Source organism: Colletes latitarsis, chromosome 9 (assembly GCF_051014445.1).
Source record: "Colletes latitarsis isolate SP2378_abdomen chromosome 9, iyColLati1, whole genome shotgun sequence".
Taxonomy (NCBI): Eukaryota; Metazoa; Arthropoda; class Insecta; order Hymenoptera; family Colletidae; genus Colletes; species Colletes latitarsis.
This window is the reverse complement of record NC_135142.1, coordinates 27,422,283-27,445,461: the sequence shown is the minus strand read 5'-3', so window position 1 is coordinate 27,445,461 and position 23,179 is coordinate 27,422,283. Positions and strand designations below refer to the sequence as shown.

Sequence of the window (23,179 nt, the reverse complement as noted above, 5' to 3'; positions counted from 1 at the left end):
ACCCGGCGATTCGCCGTCACCAAACTTTCGATTTACCGGACAAAGTAAGGCGAATTAACGGCCGAAAGCTAATCCATCGGCAAAAAAAGCACGTAGGAAAAGATGGTGAAACGTTTACTCACCGTTAATGGCAATATATCCTGGGTAAATGCGTCGGAAGACGGATCCCAAGCACTTCCAACAACACCTCACTTGAGCACGCTAGTCACTGCGCTTGTGCGTTCAAAATCATCGTCTCGAGGGAAACACTACTGCCATCTCGCGCGCCATGACGCCAATTAATCTTTCTAACAAGGCTAGTTCGTAAAGACCGCGAACAAACCCCTTCTTTTAACACCTATCAATATTTATAACGTTTAACACGATAATTAACGGTTAGTTTAAAAGATATTTACCGGTCCGCTCAAGGAATAACATTTTATCGCCATTAAAAGTTTTCGGCTACGTACAACGTTCACGTTACCATGAACATACACATATATGTAGTTCTATACATAACCTTACGTTAACAACTTACGCGTTACGATTCGAGATGCTTGAAATTTTTCATAATAATGGTCTTCTTAATTCGAATCATGGTCAGAACTATTGTTACTTGTAAATTTTAACATACCGTAAGGTATGCACGGAGACAGTGAAATTTTACGTCGTGACGAAAGTTTGGTTGTCATAGAAAACAATGAAGAATCGAATTCTTTGGTATTCTGTTACGGAGATCATAAATCATTAAAATCTGGAACATATCTTTCATCTTAAGTATACTCAGATAAAATTGCAGAACTTCTGTAAACGTAGATACTTTGATACTTTATTATTTATTTCTATATCATAAAAACCACATCCATATTCTTTTTCCCGTGTCCAAAATAAAGAAAACCGTAACGAGAATCGTTTAATTTGTGATAAAAAGTTAAACCAGGCCAATATAGATTCTGTAAAATTACAGATCTCTTGCTTTGCACAAGTTGCAGATTCCAGCATCCTGAACATAAAAAACATGTACTGAGAACCGCGTAGGTAGGGAAGTAAATTTCTCGTATTTACAGTACCTTGTGGTACATCGAGATCGATCGTGTCCAAAAAGTCTAACGAGTAACTATAATCGGGCCTAGTCAATAAATTGGTATTCCATTTTTGTTGTGGCGGACGCGCGTGTAAATAGGACTTTAAGTAAGAAGCGTCGACGGCTGAGAGCCCTTCAAAATTTATATTTTCAATTACGTCACCGTTAGGACATTTAAACCAAGCGCCACGTGGAATTATTACGGCATCTTCTCTGATCGACTGTACCGTTGCCGCGAGTCTGTCTTCTTCTTTTAATTCCTTCGGTATAGGACCCTAGGGTGTATCGAACGTCGTTCATTCTCTAACTATTTTTATCTTTTCAAGTATTATACAAATATCTTTTGATTTCGATATATCTTACGTCGTAATATTTCTTAGGATCCTCGTTTGACGGGAACGGAGGATTTACGTTGTAAACATTAGTGACTAACGATGGATCGCCTTCGAATTTATTAACAGCAAGGGATGTTAAGAATAGTGCACATTTATCTGCCTTCGGTAATAGCAACCAATTCAAACCATCCATGCTAATTGCATAACAAATATACTTAATTATTGATTTGCACGACATGTAAACACGAAATGTTGCTAGACATAGGAGTTGAGAACCCTGAATGCAGAATAATCTTACCTATAATAATAACTTTGACCATTCATGCAGTCTTTTTCAAAACCGTACGCAATATGATAATCATTTTGAATTCCATAAATTTTGCCCCAATAATAACACTTTTGGAAATGATTTTCTCGTTGCAATATTAAGAGAGAATTTTGCAATATCTGTGAATTTTCTGATCCTACGCAAATACCAGCATAACCCAAAATATCTAAACTGTCTAACAGTCTCAGGCATTCCATGTTTAAATGGGCAGTGTAAACGAGTGCTAGGTTTTCAAACATTTATAAAACAATCGAATGCAAAAAATGTTTTTCACGTCTCAATCAAAGTAATTGAATTTAATTCGTGTCGTGACGCCAAGCCCTAGAGACTTTCTCCTAGTGACAGATTTTAGACCATATATAATAACTTGGGATTAGTGTTACCAGATGGCAGACCGGTGTCCAGAAGAAATTGCCCCTCCATTTATGTACACTAATGCACAATTATATTTCGAGAATTTGAGAGAGAAGGTGAATGTATATCTTTCCTTCTCGCTCTCGAAATAATTGGAATCCGATTTGCATCAACCGACATACGATTTCGAGACTTAATTACCATTAGCAGATGTTACATTAAAACCATTAGGAAACTGCTTCCCCCCTCTTCCCGCCAAACGTAGAAAACCTGTCCTTCCCGTACATGATTGCTATCATTAACAATTTTATCTGATATTTAAAGAAATTATATTAATTTCGCAGCCATTAGCTCGGCCTTACCCAGGAGGAATGTATTTAGAATACTTTCGTCGTGGGTAACACCGATTACCAGGTCTCACCACAAGGAGGTTGCTGCGACTGGAGACCCAAAGAGAGATGGATGGAATTTAAGTTCCATCTATAAAATACAAATTTTAGGTTTCAGATATTTCAGGTATTTCCAGGGTAAGAAGGAAAGGCTCGTATTTGCCTTCTTTCTCCAGTTTCCGACGCTGTCCAAAGTGCACAAACTTCACATACACGTTCTGTTCGGTCTGTCGTCTAGTAACACTGTTCGAAACGTTAACTTGCATGCAGTTTTTGCGCGTTACTATCTTCGCGGTGTGGTCTGTCAAAATAGAATCAGTGTACCAATTCGACGTTTCGTAAACCTTTAATAAAACGAACATGTCATCGTCCGAGGAGGAAAGTGATCAGTTAACTGATTTAGGAGCAATCCGCGATAAAATGTTAAGTGAACCGCGACTGGAGCGTATGCAAGTGAGTGGTTGGGAGGATGACGACGCTGGAATAGAAGCTGAACGCAACCCGGAAAGTTAGAACTCACGATCTTAAACAGTATATACTATTCTATAAACCTTTGAGTTCTCGAAGCTTTAAAGCTTGATAGTCGGCCGTACATTTTGTCGGTGTACGATAATTCGAACAACGATCAGTTCAACGATATATAAATTTTCTTTATAGAACCTGATGAGCAAGAAATTCTTCGTGCAACTGAAAATGGTGATATAGAGAAAGTCAAGGAGTTAGTAGCAAAAAATCAGTCTTTGTTGGAGTGTACGGATAAGGATGGCTACACTCCACTTCACAGAGCATGTTATGCCAATCATGTAGAAGTTGTGGAAGTACAGACATTATTTTCTGATCGCTTTATTCCATTAGATTTTTTACTTTTCTGGAGAAATTCGGTATCACTGTTAGTTCGTCTTTTTTACAGTATTTGCTGCAAGCTGGTGCAAAAATAGATGCTAAGACCATGTATGATTGGCAACCATTACATTGTGCATGCTTTTGGAATAATATTGAAAGTGCAGCATTATTAATTGCAAATGGAGCAGATGTAAATGCAATAAGCAAAGGGAATCAAACACCTTTGCATTTAGTATCTGCAAGTTCTCACAATTCTCCTACTTTGCAGCTGCTTCTTCTACATCCAGATACAGATACTACCATAATAAATTACAGTGGGGATACAGCAAAAAAAATTGCAACCAGAACAGGAAAATATTATCCAATGTTTGAGATAATTGAAGACTGCTTAAATATTATTTGAAGTAAGTCGATACACTTCATTATTTAGGATTTATGGATTCAGTGAATATACTTATATACACGAGTTACAACATTATGAATGTAGAAAAATATTTTAAAAGTGATAATATGATATAAGCGTATCTTTGATACACTATTATATTTATAAATATATTAACAACAAGCCATATAATTCCTATAAAAGTGCATTGTATGCTTTAATTCAACAGAGTATAAAAATATAGATGTTGATATATATTTCTAGAAACACAACAGGAATTGTTGTAATATAAATTTCAATAAAATAATACTTCAGCGTGCCTTTTGTTTAATAAATGCAAATGTAATGTAGAACTATCATCGTAAAAATGAAACACTATTTGAGTGATTTTAATAATCGTAAAATTGTGAACTTTAACGTTTTAATTGTTAAATAGAATGTGTTTGTTACGAAATATTTATCAATAAAATAAAAATTAATGCTTAAATACATTTAAAATAAAATATCAAATTTCGCCGGTATATTAGAAAACGCATTTCGGTTCGTTTATTTACATTAGAGTGATGTTAAGTTAACGAATTTTGGTGTACCGTTGCTTAAACGTTTTGATCCTTCCCATATAAGAACAGTAAAATCTTCAGTTACTGCATAGAGATGATGTTGATCGACTGCCCACGCGATTGCAATTACTGCTCCACATCCTTTAGTACTATTCACAATTTCTCTAACTAATCTTAAATCCCAACTGCTCCACAATCTTATAACTCCATTATCTAATCCTGTTGCAATAACGTTTACGGAAATTCCTTCGGGCGCATTGCCGTAACAAAGAGCTGTTATTCTTCTCTTAGATAAAACAGATCCAACCGCCCTTGCATTTATGGTAAATACTTTAAGTTCAGACTGACTGGACGATGACGTGTTTTCGATCGTCTTAGAAGTGTCGTAAGTAACCGCTATATCTCCGAGAGTTTCGCTAATCGCCAATAAGCGAATAGGATAATTCTGATCACAGGATATCGATCTCACGTACGTTAAACTGTAATCGAAAGACGATAAATAATTTTTATATAGTTTCATATAAATTTTTGTGTATATACAAGGTATCCCACGTAACAAGGTAAAGCTGTATCTCTTAAATAATTATTTTAAAGACGTAGCTTTTCTCAGTTGCGTGAGACACTCTGTATTTATGAGCATATTAACCTGTTTAAATCCCAAATAACGATATTGCCACTTGAATCGCCCGTAACGGCTATACTAAATGCCCGTGAAAGAGATATTATCGTTATTCTACTTCTATGAGCTAAAAGCACGCATGCCGGCACTGAATTGAAATCAATTTTGCTCGTTACAACGGTGTATGCATACACTGTGATTCTACCAGATAAGTGGCCTGCCCAGAGTTGTCCACAATCTGGAGACGAACCTAAAATAGTAATCTAAAAAAAAAGAGGAAAAATTATATTACGTAATCCTTAATTCGATAATATACGTTAAGGTACACCCTGTGTAAATTGATTTTCTTACTGGATCCAAACCCGAAGATTTAATCAACGGTTTCGGCGGTTGTTCTTTTTTACATTTCAATCTTGCAATTCCATCTGTACCTCCCCACGACACTAGAGCAGCTCCCAATACAGATGTTCCACTTAACATACTCGCGCCTGAAAGCATTATACGCTCTATCGTTACAAGCATAAGAAGCTTTGAAATGTTTGATCCTAGGAATTAGTAATATATCTATACCCTTCTCTTTTGTATAGCCAAGCAATAGAGTAGTGTAGTTGGGTAATCCAAAAACATCACCAGTTATTAAAGGAATCAAGCATGTCAATGGTGCCCTATGTTTGTGTTTCCAACATAAAACAGGTTCATTTCCCGGCGCGCCAACGTAGTTTCCCCATTTTATGCCTGTAATCGTATAAAATAGAACCTCTTGACATACAATGACATCTAGGAAGTGTCATTTATTTTGTGTGTCATTGTAGACGATGGACGACAATTCTATTTAGGAGACGTAAATTGTAACATACCGTCTACACCTTCGATAACTTGCGGTAACGAGGAATGCGACATGTTGCCAAAGTTTTGGATTTGCAGTGGATGAGCAGCTCTAAATAACTGTGCCGGTGTTTGGCCATACGTTCGTACCATCGTTTCCCAAGCTTGACGTTCTAAAGGATCCGCGATTTGTTCTACGTTAAAACCATAGTAGGTCTAGAAACATAAATTCCAAAATGTTAATACCTAAGTTTCAAATATCTAATGATCGTTGAGTTTAACTTACGGCTGGATGAAAAACATTTATAGCTTCTACCGCGGGCCTTCCCGTTTGTCTAAATCCAAACACCAGATCGATCCAATATGGTAGATCTTCCCTAACGAGATCTGCTTCTAACGCTGCTCTATGAGCAAGAATGAAAAGTCTTGCGTCACCTCCGCACCATTTTGGTAATTCAACGTCTCCTACTCGATTACCGTTTTGCCGTACACCGAAATTAAATCCTTCGGAGTTCAGTAAAAATTCAGGCAAATAGAAAAACTCGGGAATTAATTCTTTCACGTCTGTCGTTGAGTCGCAACTGGTTAACCTCCATGTTGTAGCCAGTGCGTGGAACGTTCGATCGGGAATATCAAAATTATCGTCTTGATAACAGAGAAACATACTAGTGAACGGTGGTAATCGTACCAAAAAATGCAACACCGTTCCAGAATTACTGTAATGCGACCCATAGTGAAACGGCTCTTGATTTAAAGCGATTAAATTCAGTCCTTCCGATAAAGCTTGTTTAAGGTAGTTATAATTGTTTATGTAGTGCTGTTCGTTCTTTTTATCCTGTACAGCCATAGGACGTTTGAAATTTCGATAAATCTGCGGATTGTTCAAATCGATTTTTTCACTCGTGTAATCTGCCAAGACAAACGGAAACACTGGATACTGCATTAAATCGTTGTACGAACGGCCGGCTAATTTGTTCAAACAAGTTATGTATTCCCAATTTGTTAAAGCTCCGCTTCGCCATAACATGATGGCTTCGCTTAAATCATCCCCCGGCACTCGTCTCGGTAAATTGCAAGCAGACAATTCCGTTACGAACTCGTCTCTCTCCTTGGACGAGTTAAACGCCAATAAATAAGTTCTTCCCGTAATTAAAAATATTTCGATGGCTCTCTCTTGCAATTGGTACCTCCTTTTGTGCAATTCTCGTATATCATCAAGACGCCATGCTGTTCCACCCACCATAGCCAAATCCAGTCCACCCAAAGCTATGTCCGTGTGCAATGGTACGTCCGGATTGTCAGGTACAAAGTATAGGCAGGTTTCACCGATAAGAACTTCACCAGCTAGTTCAGCTCTAGGCGTAACCACTTTGGCTTGAGACATTTTACGTATTCTTTCGCTGGTGTGCAATCGCTCGATCAAGGCTGTAGCATTTGTATCTTGCCGATTGGTCATGAATAAATAAGACAACGGCCCCTCGATTTCCGCTGCATCCAATTTATTTTGACAATCTGCCATAAAGAATCTCTTATCGATGTTCAAGTGGCATCGTTGCAATCGTATTCTGACTCTTGCAGGTCCTTCCGTTGGATCCAACTCCCAACTTCGCGGGTAACTTTTCGGAAAATGCCAGGGCGCTCTCTCGTGCGTTAAACGTCGCGCCAAATCCCTCCATTTAGCGATTGCTTGAGCTTCCATCGCCCTCGAATGTTTCAGTCTTTCCATTAATACTTTGCGTTCTTGATTCTGTTCCTCCACAACTGTCTGCGTTATAGTCATGGCACTTTCCGTTAATTGTTTAGAGAGAACGTCGAATCTGTTGCCGATCCTTTGAATAGCTGGAAGGTTATTATCGATCCATATGTCGCGATCTCTCATTAATTCGCGTTTCAACAATGCTAGCTCTTCGTTCCATATCCCGATTGATCTAGCTTGATCTATACCTTTCGCCAAGTCCCATACATTTAGCGCTTCTCTCAGCTCAGCGCACAATCTCGCATCGGCGCTAGGCATCTCCACTCGTTTTTGCAAGAGATCCCAAAAGAACACGGTAAATTTCTGTTCTACTTGTGGATGAACTTCCAGAATCGAAGATAATATTTTATCAGCTTTCGGCTCTTCCATGAGCGACCTGATGGCAAAAATCCTAGTACTGTTGCTCTGATGCGGTCCGAGTAACCACATCATTATCTTGGCCGTGTATTTTCTGAGAGCGTGTCTCGTCAACCATCCGCTGCTCCAATGATTTTTCTTTTCCAGCGGATTACAAAGACCGTGCAACAGAATTGAGAATAATCTTTTAGTCAGTTGTAGCTCGTTTCCTGACGGCGGTTCATCGGCTGCCGTTATGAAGTCAACGGCACGCGTTAGAATAATGCGGAACCGTTCGAGCAGTTCTCCTTTCCCTGGTTCGCGTAACGTTGCAACAGTTGGCGCGTGAAGACTTGTGAAGCTGGATGATCGAGAGCCATGGTCACTTTGATCGCTGGAGGTTATGAAGACTGGAACATACATTATCAAGTATGCTTATTACGACTGAACCTTGTACAAAATTTATATTAATAATTACCTGAGGTTATGTGATACGTTGAAGCAAGGTACGATGCCGTACTACGTAACCGGAAACCCGATTGATTAGAGACTTTTGCCGCGAGCACATCGAGTTCGCCGTCAAAGAGGGCAACTTGTGCGTTCCTTACGACGGACACGCAAGCTCTGTTTTTAGTACAGTCAGATTTTTCTTTTAATTCCACATGATTCAGTATCAGATGCATATCTAGGATAGCTTGCATTTGATGATTTCCTAGAGATTCTAAGAGTTTCGTGGCAATGGCTACGAGTAGCACATGGATATCTCGATAAAGGGAGGTAGAACCGCCTTTGTGAGCACCACCGACTAATGCTTGAACTAGCGATTCGATCAACCCTTGCTCTAAAAGCATCCTCAAAGCATTGGGATTCTGTAATGGAAATATGTTTGTCTCGTTGTCTTATTTCATAGACAGTGTTTAATCAACATTAACTTACCTTTGCGATTATGTCGGTGATAAATGACACTATTGGCATAGCCACGTTTGGCTCGGTGGCTGCTGCTTTTGCAATCATGGCCATTAACGGTGGCATCGCGGCTAGCGTCGGTCCTCTCAAAGCAAGGTTTTCTAAAGCGACTACAAGCGGCTCACTTCCGGGATACAATGCTATTTGATTCGCTAGATGCATGAAGTATTTTTGCTTTATAAATTTGTTCACTTCTTCGTCGCTAGCGCGTTGTAAATACGTCTGTACGACCTGCACAACAATCGTGACTATAATAGATGAATTTCAATAAAATTTTATTACTTTATACGATTCCCACATACCTTAATTAACGCGGTACGGACTCTGGCGTCAGGATTGTTCGCCAATACAAGTAAAAGTTCAGCTCTTAAAACGTGTTTCAGTACCAATCCAACTTGACTATCAGGTAATACTCTGACAGCATCCCGAAGCAACAACAAAAGACCTTCGCAAACCAGACCTTGACAGGCCCTTCTTTCATCCATCCACGTACATTGCTTTTCCTAAATAAAAAGTCATGATATTGAACATCATGATATGGAACAAAAACTTGTTTAATGCTTACGTTACTGTGAGGATTAGATCCATCGCTAGCCGCAATTCCAGAATCTTCTCCGGCGCTGGTATCTTGAATCGGACTGTTTCGACGCTCTTTTCTCTTTGACATTTTATTTCTTTGAATCTGTCAAAGGCATGCATCGTTAAATATGTTAAATTTTATTCGATGTTGCTATACTTGGATTGTACAGGTACCAACCTGCATGTTCGTTAAACCTTTGCTTAATTTACTATTTTCTAAAGTTCCTACTGATTCCTCCGAAGAACTGATAGTTGCCATGGAGTTAATCTTTACCTTTTTCTCTCCAAGAGATGGTAATAAAAAATATATATTATGCCTCGAATGCGTGATGTATGTTTCCGACGCTTGATGTACGAGAACTAAATAATCAGTGATTGCCACAAGATGAGCAAACTCTGGAGGAGCACCCATCAACGCCCTTATTAACTCGACCACGGCTGTTCCTGTTGAGGAATCAAGTACGGCACCTAATTCCTCGTACATGAAATGCTCCTACGATAAGAGACAAAATGCCTATTTCATTTGCATTGCAGTTGATATTGTATAAGAAAGTTCGTGTTGGACAATGTTATCGAACCTCATTTTGTCTCGAATCGCATAACTTACCTTGCACAATGTCAGAATTGTGTCGACGATTTCTGCTCTGTTTAGTTGAGCGGCGTTAAATTCGCGCTGCGAATGTTGGTCTCTTAATAGTAATAACAACGCTTGCAATAACAAATTCAACGTGTCGTATTTAGCCCACGTTCTCCACGCGGTAAGCGCACCTTTGATCAGTTCGGGATCCGTAATGACAGCTTCGCAATTTTGCGAGACCAAATGATTGCCGCTGCCAATATCTTTTATTAGGATCGAACTGTCACAAGCCGCGTCTAAGATTGCTTTTAGTATATGTCTACCTGCGTGACATCGTGACGATTCTAAAACGCGTAGGATTAATGCGGTTCCGCCTTCTGATCGATACTGATTTAATAGCTCAGAATCGCTCCGTATTAAGTGCAGAACTATCGAAAGAGCTAACGCTTGCTCTTCCTCGGTGGAGTTCAATTCGACTACCTGCGGCGTAATAATTTTGCACTTAACAGCAATCGAACGATCATATCTCTCGTCTCTGTAGGATTATGCTTACCCTTGCAAAAAGGTATAGAAATATGGGCACTCCGCCAATTAAGGTTGCAGCGGGTATCAGTCCTCTGTACTGTTGATAGTCCAACCGAACGGACAATATCGGAGCTACCGACATAGGAGGTTGCTGCGTGACTCTGTGCTCCGGTGCGGAGACAACCCTAAAACCTGGTTGACCCGGAAACATATTTCTTACCACGGCTAGAAACGAGTATGCAATATTTATACGGAAAAGCAAACTTTGATTTTTACGTACAAATCGATAAACTTACCAGCTGGATTCGCGATAGCTTGAGGATACAAATGAACGATATTAGGATTTTGTGCCTCGTAACTGAGAAGTAAATTATTTTGCAGTTCACTTAGGTGTGAATTTGTAGCATCCATGACCGCGTCCCAATCGATTTTAGCGTCGGATACCTTAGTCTCTACGGCGTGTCTTAAATATGTTCCGCCGTACGACTTCCTCCGGTTCGTATCAAACTTTCCTCCCTCTGTATTAAATATAGGTGTTAATTATACACATGGTCTTATACCATCCGCCCACTTCTATTGAAGTGAAAGGAACATCAATATAGCGAAGGGATATTTTATGATAATTACCGAATCGTACTTCTCGTATACCCTCCAACGCTCCAGATGCAATCAATGGTGCAAAATCGGGTTTGTCCGTGTTTAAGATACATTCCGCAAGATTAGTGTAATTAGGTCCAAGACTCGCCAGGTATAATGCTCTCTCTTTCGTAAATACTGGGCATCTGTAAATTATTATGGTTGTCACCTAGTGATTATTCCGGAAGAAAACTCGCCTTGAAGAGTGTAATCGATGATTCAATGCCACGCTATGAAGGTACATACCTGAATACCATTAAGTTCCCGAGATACCAGGCACCAATACTACTCGATGAGCCGACCTGTCCTAACAATACACATGTAGTTCCAGGTTTTCTCACCAACAGGCCGTTGAATGGCAATATTGCAGTGATTTCTTTCCAGCCGTCTACCCAAAGGACAACCTCGACCACGGCGCTGCGTTTCTTTAAAACGGTATCCTTGAAGTTCAATGCCAAATGATGCCATCGGCCAGAAGGAAGCATATCAGTTATCGATGTTTCGGAGACCGTTCGATTCGTTTTGTCGTCTGGCCGCGTTAACCGTAAGATTAGCTTGTCTAAATAGGAAGAGCGAAGCATTGAAATACGCGCGTAACAATGAATACTTTGTACGATAAAAAGTAAATATTTTGCCAATAATTATAGTAACCGAGTATACTTAATTACCTGATCTAAGGTCCAACCAGGTTTCAAGAACCAAAGACTCGAGTCCGATAGACATCAAATGAATGATCGATGATGGCGTAGGCGGAGACGTCGAACCTGCTACGACTGATGCAGAAGGTTGATCATTGAAAGTTAACCGCGCATTATTGTATGTAGAAACGAGAGTTAAAATTCTGTCGAAAGTTGCTACCAACCTTCGCGACTCCAATTATCGGATAGAATACACCAGTCCGACAAGCTATCGTTATCCGAATCGAGTAACGGTGATGTACCGAGGACTGTTCCTTTGCTGATAACAGACGATCCTCTTTCAACCCTTAGCCACATGGAAACAGAAGAACCGTGTAACCAAACCGGCCAACTCAATTCCGAACCAACTGGCAGACACGTTGCGTGGACAGACCACGGACTACATATTCCGGTTGCAAGGTGTCTCTTCCGGAAGTTGTTTACTAGATTTTCAGCTTTCTCCAAGTTCTTGAATTCTTCCGTTCGAGTTTTCGGCAGTACCTTCGGTGGTCCAGGAAGTACGGGGAACGACATGATAAAATTGGGCTGAGGGCGTGCAGCAAGGACGAGATGGTAAAGTGGTTCCAGCAGCGACAAAAGCGGAGGTGCATCGATTTTAAACAGAGACAGGTACATGACTAATTCCGACGGTGAAATAGATTGTGTCGCTAGTAGGGTAAACATTTCTAGAACAGCGTGTCGAAAATCTGAAAGACGTCGTTGCGTAATATCACACTTAACATGAGATATTGGGTAGAAATGTTAATTAAAGGTACCTCGATATTGAGCATCTCTGCTAGCGAATATATCCCCGAAGCCGTTTAGTATTTTTGTGATTACACCGGAACCTGCTAACGCGGCGCAAGTCGAGGCGCTTTCCCTACAAGTAACTGCAACTTTTCTTAAACCGGTAGTCACGATAGATCCTCTATCGGCGTCCAGACCTCTGCGCACGAACGTTGTTCATAAAGTTTCTTTTATACATATAATCGTTTACACTTTCCACAACGTTCAAAAAAACTCACTGTTCACTGAAATGAATCAATAGATCGATTGCCAACGAACACAAGGCTGGGTGCGCGTTCGCATGACCTCTTGGCTCAACTACCGGTCCCAGAGAATTGCTTCTTTTCACAATGTTGCTGCGTGGACTTTTGCCTGGTACTTCGACGTCTGCCTCGTAGCCATCGTCGGCAGTCACGTATTCGCCTGTACTGCTATCGTCCGCGGCACAGTCCGGCATCGTGTCCAACGTCATGGTCGGTAACTGAAACGAAAGATACAGAGCACGTCGCACACAGTAGCGGAGGAATCGTTCGACGGAACTCACTCTGGGTCGAGTATACTGCGGAATAGTTTCTTCCTGCGCCGGTTTTAACATAGAGACTTTCAACAAAGCTTCCACGATTACGGCCAGTCCACGACCCAGCTTTATACCCACGTCCATCAGTGCTCTTCCCAGCTCCATGATTATATCACAGTCACCTGTATCACGTGTCATTCGACACATTATCAACGTAAATTACACGACGACAAATCATTTAAATAGTAACAATGTAACGGTCCTACGGTTCTATGAAATGAAAATCCTTCGTCGACGGTTGGATACTCGGAAAATGCGTACCGGTGACGAACATTTCGTGAACTGTTTTCACATCGAACGAATTCTCCGAGCTTATTGGAATTATAATCCGCAGCTGTGCACGGTAGTATAGTACGTAGGACAGAAACGTCGTACTTGGAATACTTATGATTCACGTTCGTTATATAAAAGTACTTACACAATGGAGACGTTAAGCAGCACGTGAGTAAAGCTTCGAAGAGTCTGTGCGCTGATTTATTAGTACCTAATATAAGAGAAACGTGTACATAGAAATTTAGATATTTTTGTACGTATGTCGGTTGTAAGAACGATTCTTTGAACGTACCGAGAATACTGTCCGTAGAGATATACACGGCCAACGTTTTGAAAAGTTGCAAAGATATGTTCGACACAGAATGCGACGACAATTCTGAGCGAAACGTTGGACTGCTCAGAGCTACCCCGGCCGCGGCTCTCCAGGCAGCGCTCGCTTGGTGCAAATTCATCTTCTTATTCGCATCTATATCGCTATCGGTTTCCAGAGACGTTACGACGCTTTCGCAATTATCGAATACTTCCGGTAGGTAGAAATTTTTACTGCTATTAGAGTCCGCCGTTTCACTACGTTCTTGTAGATTATCGTTTGTTGTTCGTTCGCGGTCTTCGCCAAAGTTATTAGCTATACCGTCTATAGCACGCAATAACTTGGTCGTTTCCTTTTCGAGAGAATCGAATAAAGATTTGAGCGCAGGTCTATCCGCGCCCTGGGAATCGAACTTGGTGGAATTTGTTTTCCAGATCTCGATGACAACGGAGACTTCGAGGAGCGCGTACACGCTTCTGGTAAAAGTTGCGTTCGAGAGCAAGGCCAGCGTTTCCTTCAATCCATTTATTTCCGCAAACGCATCGTATATGTGCGCGTTCGCAATTAAGCAGGTCATCGCGGCCAGACACGACTGAACGAGAAACTTCGCTATCGCGCTTCCGGTGTCGTTTGCATAATAGGTTTTAGCTTTGAAAAAGGTTGGATAGAAGACTTTCAAGAGCAGTTCTCGCCTAACGTGGAATCTGGAGCTGGGCCCTATTTTGAGAAGGTGAGCCATCACGACGTAACACAGTTTCGGTTCTTCCGGAGTCAACAAGTCCGCGTACGACTCTAGAAAATCCCAACTGTAGGTTGCAGGTCTGTCGCAGGTATCGCATAAATCGGATTCCGAATATGCACCGAGCTCTTTGAAAAACGTTCGCTCGAGAAGCATTACGGCCGGAGCGTAGGTGGCCGGGTCGTGCATCTTGAGGAGAACGACGACGCTAGACATGAGTACTTCGGCCGGAAAGCAGCAACAAGTGCCCGCCGCCGTGCAGACTTTTATTAGCCTGACCCGTATCTCGCTGGCAAATTTACAAGATTCTCGGAGGAGATTGGCAAGAGTCATGAACAAAGAGGAAACGCAACACGCCTGTTTAGTAACGACACCGGGTTGCGATTGTCCAGCGTAAACCGCCCCGAATACGTCCGAATGATGGTGGGCCTGGACCTTGTCGACGCAAGATTTGTGCTTGGTTCGGTTGCAACGAGCGGCGTGCGAAATATCGCGACGCACAGACTTCAAGCCACTCATCAGAGCGCCTATCATATCAATGACCTTTCTTGCGCGAACGATCGACCTCGCGGGATCTATGCTGGGCAGTTCGATGATCGCGAGAAACGTTCTCTCCGCGAGCTTGCCATCCTGGCTCTCGGTGAACAGTTGGAACAGCTCCAGAAAGTCGGACAACTTTTCGACAGCGGCTCCTTGCTGGTGCAACAGGCAGTAAAGGAAAGTAACGATTCCGTAAATGGTACCGAAAATGAACTCCTGCAGCAACGAGCCCTCCTCTGGCGAAAACACGTTCACCGGTTTGCTGCATGCGTCCTCGAGCAATCTCAACGTCATGGGTAGTAAACCATTGTGAATGACGGCTGTGGTTGGTTCGTTCGCTCTGACCACTCGCTCCAACGCTGTCAGCATCAGTCTTGCAGCCGCTGCTTTCAATGTGGCGCACTCCGTGCCGGCCAAACCGACGCCGTCTACAAGGTGAAAGAGTTGAGTATTATTCATTAACGTACATACTACGTGTCCTTACCAAACTGAAGGGACCATAACGCGTCCAAAGCGAACTTGAGGACCTGGACGGCCGGTGTCTGCTCGGCCGGCGTATCGTACTCTCTGAGCCCCTGAAGCAGCTGGATGATCAACAGACTGGCCTCGAAGTTGCTGATTCTGGCATCTAGAACATCTTTGATTCTTTCGTCCGTATAGTCCGTCGGCGTTTTCTTGGCCGGTCGAGCAGGGAGCTCGTAAAGCGCCGCTTGCCATTTCTGTTCCTCGTCGCTTCTGACGACGGACGTGAAATACTCGAAATCCATCGGGTTCAGGCGGATCTTTAGCGTGAGCGATCGCGCCTGATCTACGGCGTCCGTCAATAACTCGGACTCGCTGCTCGCGGTTTCCGGCGTGTTACGTCGCGTTTCGAACATACCGAACGATCTTTGCTTATGGTGAACCGGCACCTTGGTGTCGATACTGTGTCTACGGCTGGCTCTTCTCCGCGTCGAGGCATTTCCATCGTAATGACCGCCGCTTCGGGCCGACTTTGTCGCCTTGCGTTTCGCGTGCAGCACGATGTATATAGTGTCGACTGTGTCGTCGTTGCGGTAGAGTCTCACATAGGGATTAGGCGTAGAAGCGAGCGTAGATAAACGCGTAGATTCCTTCGAAGGCGCGAAATCGGCCTTGGTGTTCTCTTCCTGGAGGGCGACCGGATAAAGGGCCACCAGCAGAGCCACCAGTTCGCGCCCGCAAGAAAGGCCGCGTACACCGAGCAGCTGCAAAACCGCCAGACAACGCCAGCCGCGATCTTGGGTCAAGTACTTCCTCAATCCGACCAGCTCGTCCCCGTCGATCCTCTTCGCGCAAAGTTCGTGAACGTCCGAAAGCAACTCGCAGGCTATAAGAGTAGATACTCCACCGCCACCGAGCGAACTGTAATGGATATTTCCACACTACGTCTTTTATACATCTCTATCTTATCCATCGGACGAGGTACGCTTATCGTGTTATTATCGCCCCGATACGACCATTGTTCGCGCTTCTATGCAATCTAATTTTCAGTGGACGATGCGATATCTTCCAAAGAAGTTTTCCGTACGACGATCGAGCGAAATTTTCGCGACCCCGTGTACACGGAACAGTGATGCTGCCGGTGAACGATAAGTGGACAGAATTTTTCATTATATGTATTTTCGATTATGTCGAGAACAATCGTCCGTAGCAAGTGTAAACACGTAAAAGTGACTGCGAGCAGAGAGGGTAAAACTAATAGTAGTACGTAAAAAATCGGTATCGAAACCGCAAACGTGAGATCACGTTTTTATACTGCGGTCGACGAGCACCGCAACCTCGCTACAAAAACGAGCTTACCACTAATCCATCTTTTTTATGCTTTTCAAAGTACGACGACTACTATACAAGAATTAAAAACCTACGAATGAATTTGCGATTTTCGGAAATAATTAATCGTAGCATCGACGCGTAGTTCGTACCAGAGATGAGCGTTATTACTCGTACTCGTTGTTACTGCTTTTTCTCATTCACGCTTTAAAACAAGATGGCTAAATGAAACGAGATATGCAATGTCTCGAGATTATGCAATGTATTCATAGAGGCAGTTGCTCGGGAACAGGTTGCAGAAAATATTCCTCGTAGACAAGAAATGGTGATCGATACGATGATAAAAATATTGGATCTGATAAAGGTGAATATACATACATATAGTACCTAACAAAAATGTGATACATTCCGAGATGGAACAATTTACATTAACGAGTATTCTTAATGGAGGAAAAAAATTATTTTTTATTTTCCACTATTATTATTTGAAATAATAAAATTATTTGAGAAACAATATTTTTCAATTCATTTGTACGAATCTATTTCTTCGAAAATTTATATTTCTTATCTTATTTGACGTAATTATTTGTTATCTTTATTTACGTCGAAATTGCCCATCTCTGGTTCGTACGTACATATGAATTTACGTATAGTTGGTCGTAAAACTGAGCGTACACGCGTATTAAAAATATATTTACTTAAAGAACTTAATAATAATTGTGGTGCGTAATCTTACCAAAACGATAGAACATCTTTTAGGTCTCGACCTTCTTTTGCTTGAGAAAGAAGCTCGGCGAGGAATAGGTCCAACCAGGATGATTTCTAAGACAAAAGAAATATTTAGTAGCTCGTACACGACGACGCGACGATTCGATCGTATTCGAAGGTATGGAATAAAATTGTCTTCGGTTCGATTCGACGACTCCGTAGCAGTAACAAATAACTAGTTACAGTAGTTATTATTTTTAATTGAAGATTTTCCTGCTTTAAACGGTGCCGTGATTTCGAGATTCGATACTGTAGCAAATCATAGAACAACAACTAGTTACGACATAGATAATCCGACGAGGAAATGATAGATATAGAATGCTAAACAAAGACATTGCTTTCTTTCATTTTCGAAATGCACGTTGATTATTACACGTGTCTCCGAGCACGCGATAAAATAATCATCGCGATAGGATTTGCGACCGAAATACACAAAGATTAGAATGGCTTGTGACGTAAATGCTATCTAAATTCGCGAATTCGTAAACTTTTGTGCTCTCCTTTTTCTTTTTCATTGTTAACTTTACGGTCACGATCGAATAAAATTTATCCACGACAGAAACAACCACGAACATCTCGATTTCCAACAGATTATCCGGAAGTGTCTTGTAATTTTCTTCTACCTCGATTTCGAAATATCCTATTACAGCGAATTCTGTCTGTTTACGGTTCTCGACGGTTTTCTAATAACTAGCACTCTTCTTACATTCGTTAATTTTCTTTATTAAATACCTACGTTTGTCCATTCACGTTAGCGATAGTTGAGCGAGGTGTCTTATAATTTTGTCCAGCAGTGTATGCGAGACGAGTCAGAGGGATCGTACGTTATTTCGTTACGGCTACTCGGCAAAATATCGACAGGGCTAGGTCACTATGCGTGACTTGTATGTCATCCTGACGCGATTCTAAACCGTTGTTTAACCACGAGGGGAAGAATGATCGACGGCAATTACGAAATCTTCCACGGTGGAAGACGACGGAGGACGCATTAATCAAGAACGTGTTTTCAAGTTCCTCGCGTTTAGATGATATATCGAGAAAACTGAAGAGAAAGGTTGAAACGCCAAGGTAATAGCAGCAGGTACATAACGCTAGATTTTTCTCTCGTACTATTATGGCATTATTTACATATTTCCAAAAAATAAAATCCCTTAAATTTTCAAGAGTTCCAGGTGTGCTTCTGATTTTCTAAATCACGGATCCGTGTATGTACATATGTACCTCGTAACTCTGCGGCTCCGCATGAATGAAACGATCCCACAATATCTGCAGTTTGTTAGCCGAAGCCGAAGACATTCCTAGACTTTCTTCGTACTCCTTCTCGTCGTCTTCGTCCCTGTCCTCGGTCTTCAGTCGCGTATCCTCTTCATAACTCGGCGGCTCGTCGAAACTGAACCACGGATACAGAGTGTCCTCGGGCAACCTTCGAGGATCACTGCTAGAGCACGTAACCCGATCACCTGAAACGATCGAGACCTTATACCAGGTTTTCGTCCAAGCAAACGCAGCGCGTACGCGCGTAATTCGTTCTTTGGGAATGTCAGTATCCGAGGTGCAGCGCGGTCGTGATTCTCGTCACCGTCGATGAAAGTGTACTCTCGTCGGTAATCCGCGTCCCCGACAACCTCGAGTTTATACAGTGACGCGTCATGACGCCGACTCCTTCTCGCATACGCGATGCGACTATTGTACGGTGACGTCTTCGCGTGTATGTGCGCTTATGCCGACCCAACTGCAGCTTACATAACATCCCCACGAGTACACGACAGACCAGTTTCCAACATTCCGCGCGAAGCCTGAAAGCTTTTCACAGTCTACGAACCACGGTCTACGAAGAAAGAGAGAACGGTAATCCCGGATTCATGGGCTCCAGTACGCCATCGTCGTACCGTCACCGCCATTACGGATCCAGACACACCACCGGAACGGAACGTGGTGACGCTTATTCGCCGTCGACGGTCATTAAGAGGAAACAGTGCCGAAACAGTGCCGGGTCTACGACGTACCAGCATCGATTTGCTCGTTATCGACTGATTTACTCTCGTGCCACGCAACGGTTGCCCCGTTATCGCTCCGTCTCGGAGCGTACGGTCGTTTCTTTTTTTTATCCACGACTACCGACCGCGACCAAGATCCCGGAACGATACTCGAGATCGCGTACGCTTCTCGATTCCTCTATATCTGTTTATATACCGAGACTTATCGATCGATACACCGGAAAGAGAAAACTACTGTCAATGCTCCCGAACACTGAAGCGTATCTATATGTATGTCTCCGTTCTCGGCGAGAACGTTCAGAGAAAATCGTTTAACGCACGTACGACCAACATCGGCGGGGATCACGACCTCTTCGAACGATCGACTATCGTTCCGGTCAACTAACAGTGATTTACGAGTTTCTTCTACTACGACTTTTTACTACGACGAGGAGCCGGTGGTCATTGATCTTCTCCGTACGCTTCCACGCAACTTAGCTTCCAACCAACAATTATCGTAGCAAACGGATACGCACTGGCAATCTCCTCTGAGTCGCGTCGCGTCGTTGGATCACCGTATTTCCCTCGATAACTTCGCTCTACAATATTACTTCTTCTCGCCTTCAAACATCTTCGATACTTTTCACCGCCCCGACGATGATGTTGATTCGTGGAATTGTACCGAAGGAAGCCGACGCGCGCCACGCGTTCAAACTTTTCGATCGTTAATCGCGTGCATGGATGGGTCGCGAATTACAATAACCGAAGACGAAAGCACGTCGAAAGACGATCATCAGCCGCGTTCACGAGCGACTACGAAGCTACTTTGTCGGCTGATCTCCTCCGATGATTCTCCACATCGGGATCCGCGGTACGATGGAAGGAAGGGGGAGATTAGAGAGACGAGCCTCCCGTAGGTCAAAGAAAGCCTCCAATCGGCTTCTTTCGTCGACGAAAACTTATGATTCACGCGCCGCAGGCTACCTACCCCTATGTTCGAGAAAAAAAGAGAGGTAGGCAAATCCTACGAAGGACAGACGATGCAGCAACGCAGGACATAATATACCACCCTTCGCTATCGTTCGATGCAACGGGATATACAGGGTGTTCGGTCACCTCTGGGAAAAATTTTAATGGGAGACTCTAGAGGCCAAATGAGACTTCGTTAAATAGTTATTAACGATTAAATAAAAAAATTTCAAATTGTTCTGGAAAAATTACTCTCGGTCGTGGGGGTCAATTACAATCATTTTTGGTGAATAGACATACCCCCAAAATCCTACGCATTTTCGAGAAAAAAATTCCTTACCGAAAATCTAATTAGGTGCCCAAATTTTTCGACGAAAAAAAAAAATTTCAAATCGTTCTAGAAAAATTATTTTCCGTTGCGGAGGTCAATTACAATCATTTTTCGTCATTAGACATACCCTCGAAATCCTACCCACTTTCGAGAAAAAAATTCAGAATGGGCGGAACTTTAAACATTAGTAACTTTTTAACGAAGCCTCCATCAACAAATTGATATTCTTGATTTTCGTCTTATTTTGGCTTCTAGAATCTCCCATTAAAATTTTTCCCAGGGGTGATCGAACACCCTGTATATCTCGTTGGGTATGCCCTCCCTAACAGGTATACCATTAGTCAGTCGTGTAAGTAGTCACGTAGCTGATAGTAATGGGATTTCGAATGCTTGGAATCGTTTCGAATGTACAGAACAACGGAAAAATCTAATTCAAAGCCTTGCAAGTCGAAAATCTCGGTCATCTTAAAATCAGGGATGGTAGATATTCGGTTCTGAAACCAACATATTTTTTTTTTTTAATACAACAATTTATTTATTTCGATACCGGATTAAATAAAATGTACTGGTAATATACGGTTCTTGATTTATTACATAATCAGATACTTACATACTTAAACGATACACTTTTATTGCTTTTCTTCACGCAATTTTAATATAAATATAATGTGTTTTTTTTTTCTTTTATGTGATTCGTTTTTATGTTTTATAGTTGCAACACACAAGATGCGAAGCGATTCCAAGTCCCATCACTAGTAATCCGGTCACGTAGTCCACGTCGAACTCGCTACCACAGTATCATCCTATAAAACGTAACTAGTGTAAATAAAATGCTCTGAGCATCGACAGGACGGTCAATGGATTTTTCGTCCATTTTTTTACAAAAAATCGTTCTTTACATTTATCGATAGTTCGTCTCGAAATGCATTGCGTATTTTGGAACAGTCTGTATATTGCACGCATGGAAATCTGTGTCGTGAACGACATACGTTTCCACCGCCAAACAGTGTTATAATTATCGGTTATTTGTATCGTTCTTCCTCCCCCACCCACCACAATCAATGGCTCTAACAGTGCCTGACAAACAACGATAACCGCGCGAACACGTGCAAACAATTGAAAACATTCAGTTTCAGCTAGGCAGTAGTCGTGCAGCCGTAATTGTCTATCAATCTTTGACTCGTATAGCCCGCTCATTATTGTGCTGCGCGATTATCTTAATGGAGTTCTACCCCGTCGTTCTTTAATTAGCATCGCATGATAATAGTGTGCATCCGCGTCTTTTTCTCTTTCGCGAAAAAAACAATCAATATTTGTCCCGCCGTTTGTCGTGTCGGCGAAAGTAAGAAATAGACTGTAACGTGCGATAATTGACGCGTGGGATAAAAGAAATCGCGCGAAAAAAGTGCTCGTTCGACTCTTCCCGAGTGATCGATCAACTTTCAAAAGGTAATGCATATGTAGTACTGATTTAAAAAAAAATACTTCCATCTGGTACCCTGTTCGATCACTGATGCTAATATATTTCTAATGGAATTCGTTTACATAAAAATATTTACACGTGTTGCGCGTAATCTTCCAATTTAATACTCCTACAAGGACAAGTAAATATAACAGTAACAGTGACGTTAACAACTCAAGAAATACAAAGTTTAAATTAAATCAAACCAATAAAAACACTTTCAATTCACAGAAGCAGCGCCAAAAAATTAAAGTTGTTAATCGTTCATATCGAAAACGAGTGTAAAGGGTAAATTTGAAAACTAATCGATCGACAACCAAATGTCGTGTTATTCTGTTTTCCGGTAACCTTCATCGTCCTTACGTTTCGTAATTATCAACATAGGAAAAATTAAATTTATATTACCTTAACTTTCGGTTTTATGTTTCTCTTGATTACTAATTGGACATTGTTTTCACAATCAACCTGCTTGCTCGTAATCGATTAACGAATTCAATGACTCGATCATTTAATGGTTACATTAAACAAAGAATTGATTCGGATAACTGTTGACCTTCGATCTTTTTGTTACAAAGTTGTTGATTAAGATACCATACATTTTTTTCTCTTTGTGAAAACTTCTTTTCTGCCCTGGTTTATCCTATTTTTAATACGCGTTGCAATTCCCGCCACCGATGCTGCGTTTACGATTTCATGCGCGGCAAGATTATGAGAAATGTTACACAGGACAGGACAACGGACAAACGTGTAGAACAAGATGGCAATACCTTTTCGGGAAGTATGAACAGCTTGTTCGTCAGCCAAGTATTCGATACCTGAGACGCGTCGTCCGACTAGAATTCGATGTAATAATTGTTAACGATCCATCACGATTTTTGATAATTGGAATAACAACATTAACACCATT

General features: G+C 41.8%; 3 protein-coding genes across 7 annotated transcripts; 1 reads left to right on the top strand and 2 right to left on the bottom strand.

Moving 5' to 3' along the window:
• Positions 1-821: 821 nt before the first annotated feature.
• Rsph9 (Radial spoke head protein 9) lies at positions 822-2,264 on the bottom strand. The gene is made up of 4 exons (XM_076772544.1): positions 1,697-2,264; positions 1,427-1,592; positions 1,050-1,338; positions 822-982 (listed from the first exon to the last, which is right to left on the bottom strand). Exons 1-4 carry the CDS (start codon positions 1,963-1,965, stop codon positions 822-824), a joined length of 885 nt encoding a protein of 294 aa, XP_076628659.1. The 5' UTR covers positions 1,966-2,264.
• Positions 2,265-2,540: 276 nt separating this feature from the next.
• On the top strand, positions 2,541-11,553 carry LOC143345796 (ankyrin repeat domain-containing protein 49). 3 transcript variants are annotated; one of them, XM_076773250.1, is made up of 4 exons: positions 2,541-2,977; positions 3,127-3,287; positions 3,380-3,716; positions 11,458-11,553. In XM_076773250.1, the coding sequence occupies exons 1-3, from the start codon at positions 2,830-2,832 to the stop codon at positions 3,713-3,715; spliced, it is 645 nt and encodes a 214-aa protein (XP_076629365.1). In that variant the 5' UTR covers positions 2,541-2,829; the 3' UTR covers position 3,716; positions 11,458-11,553. The 3 variants fall into 3 exon arrangements, with proteins under 3 accessions (XP_076629365.1, XP_076629366.1, XP_076629367.1); XM_076773251.1 differs by having other exon boundaries at positions 11,444-11,517; XM_076773252.1 differs by lacking the exon at positions 11,458-11,553 and adding an exon at positions 3,959-4,360.
• Mv (lysosomal-trafficking regulator mauve) lies at positions 3,884-23,174 on the bottom strand. 3 transcript variants are annotated; one of them, XM_076773245.1, is made up of 27 exons: positions 23,040-23,174; positions 18,756-18,994; positions 17,503-17,588; positions 15,460-16,358; positions 13,679-15,403; positions 13,532-13,597; positions 13,081-13,235; positions 12,776-13,017; positions 12,527-12,696; positions 11,936-12,457; positions 11,742-11,846; positions 11,320-11,632; positions 11,065-11,219; positions 10,734-10,955; positions 10,466-10,662; positions 9,943-10,392; positions 9,514-9,828; positions 9,322-9,438; positions 9,059-9,259; positions 8,727-8,987; positions 8,269-8,659; positions 5,985-8,200; positions 5,731-5,914; positions 5,444-5,608; positions 5,225-5,361; positions 4,901-5,136; positions 3,884-4,733 (listed from the first exon to the last, which is right to left on the bottom strand). In XM_076773245.1, the coding sequence occupies exons 2-27, from the start codon at positions 18,828-18,830 to the stop codon at positions 4,250-4,252; spliced, it is 10,089 nt and encodes a 3,362-aa protein (XP_076629360.1). In that variant the 5' UTR covers positions 18,831-18,994; positions 23,040-23,174; the 3' UTR covers positions 3,884-4,249. The 3 variants fall into 3 exon arrangements, with proteins under 3 accessions (XP_076629360.1, XP_076629358.1, XP_076629359.1); XM_076773243.1 differs by lacking the exon at positions 23,040-23,174 and adding an exon at positions 19,357-20,595; XM_076773244.1 differs by lacking the exon at positions 23,040-23,174 and adding an exon at positions 19,357-20,595 and having other exon boundaries at positions 10,466-10,629.
• Between the last annotated feature and the right edge of the window lie 5 nt (positions 23,175-23,179).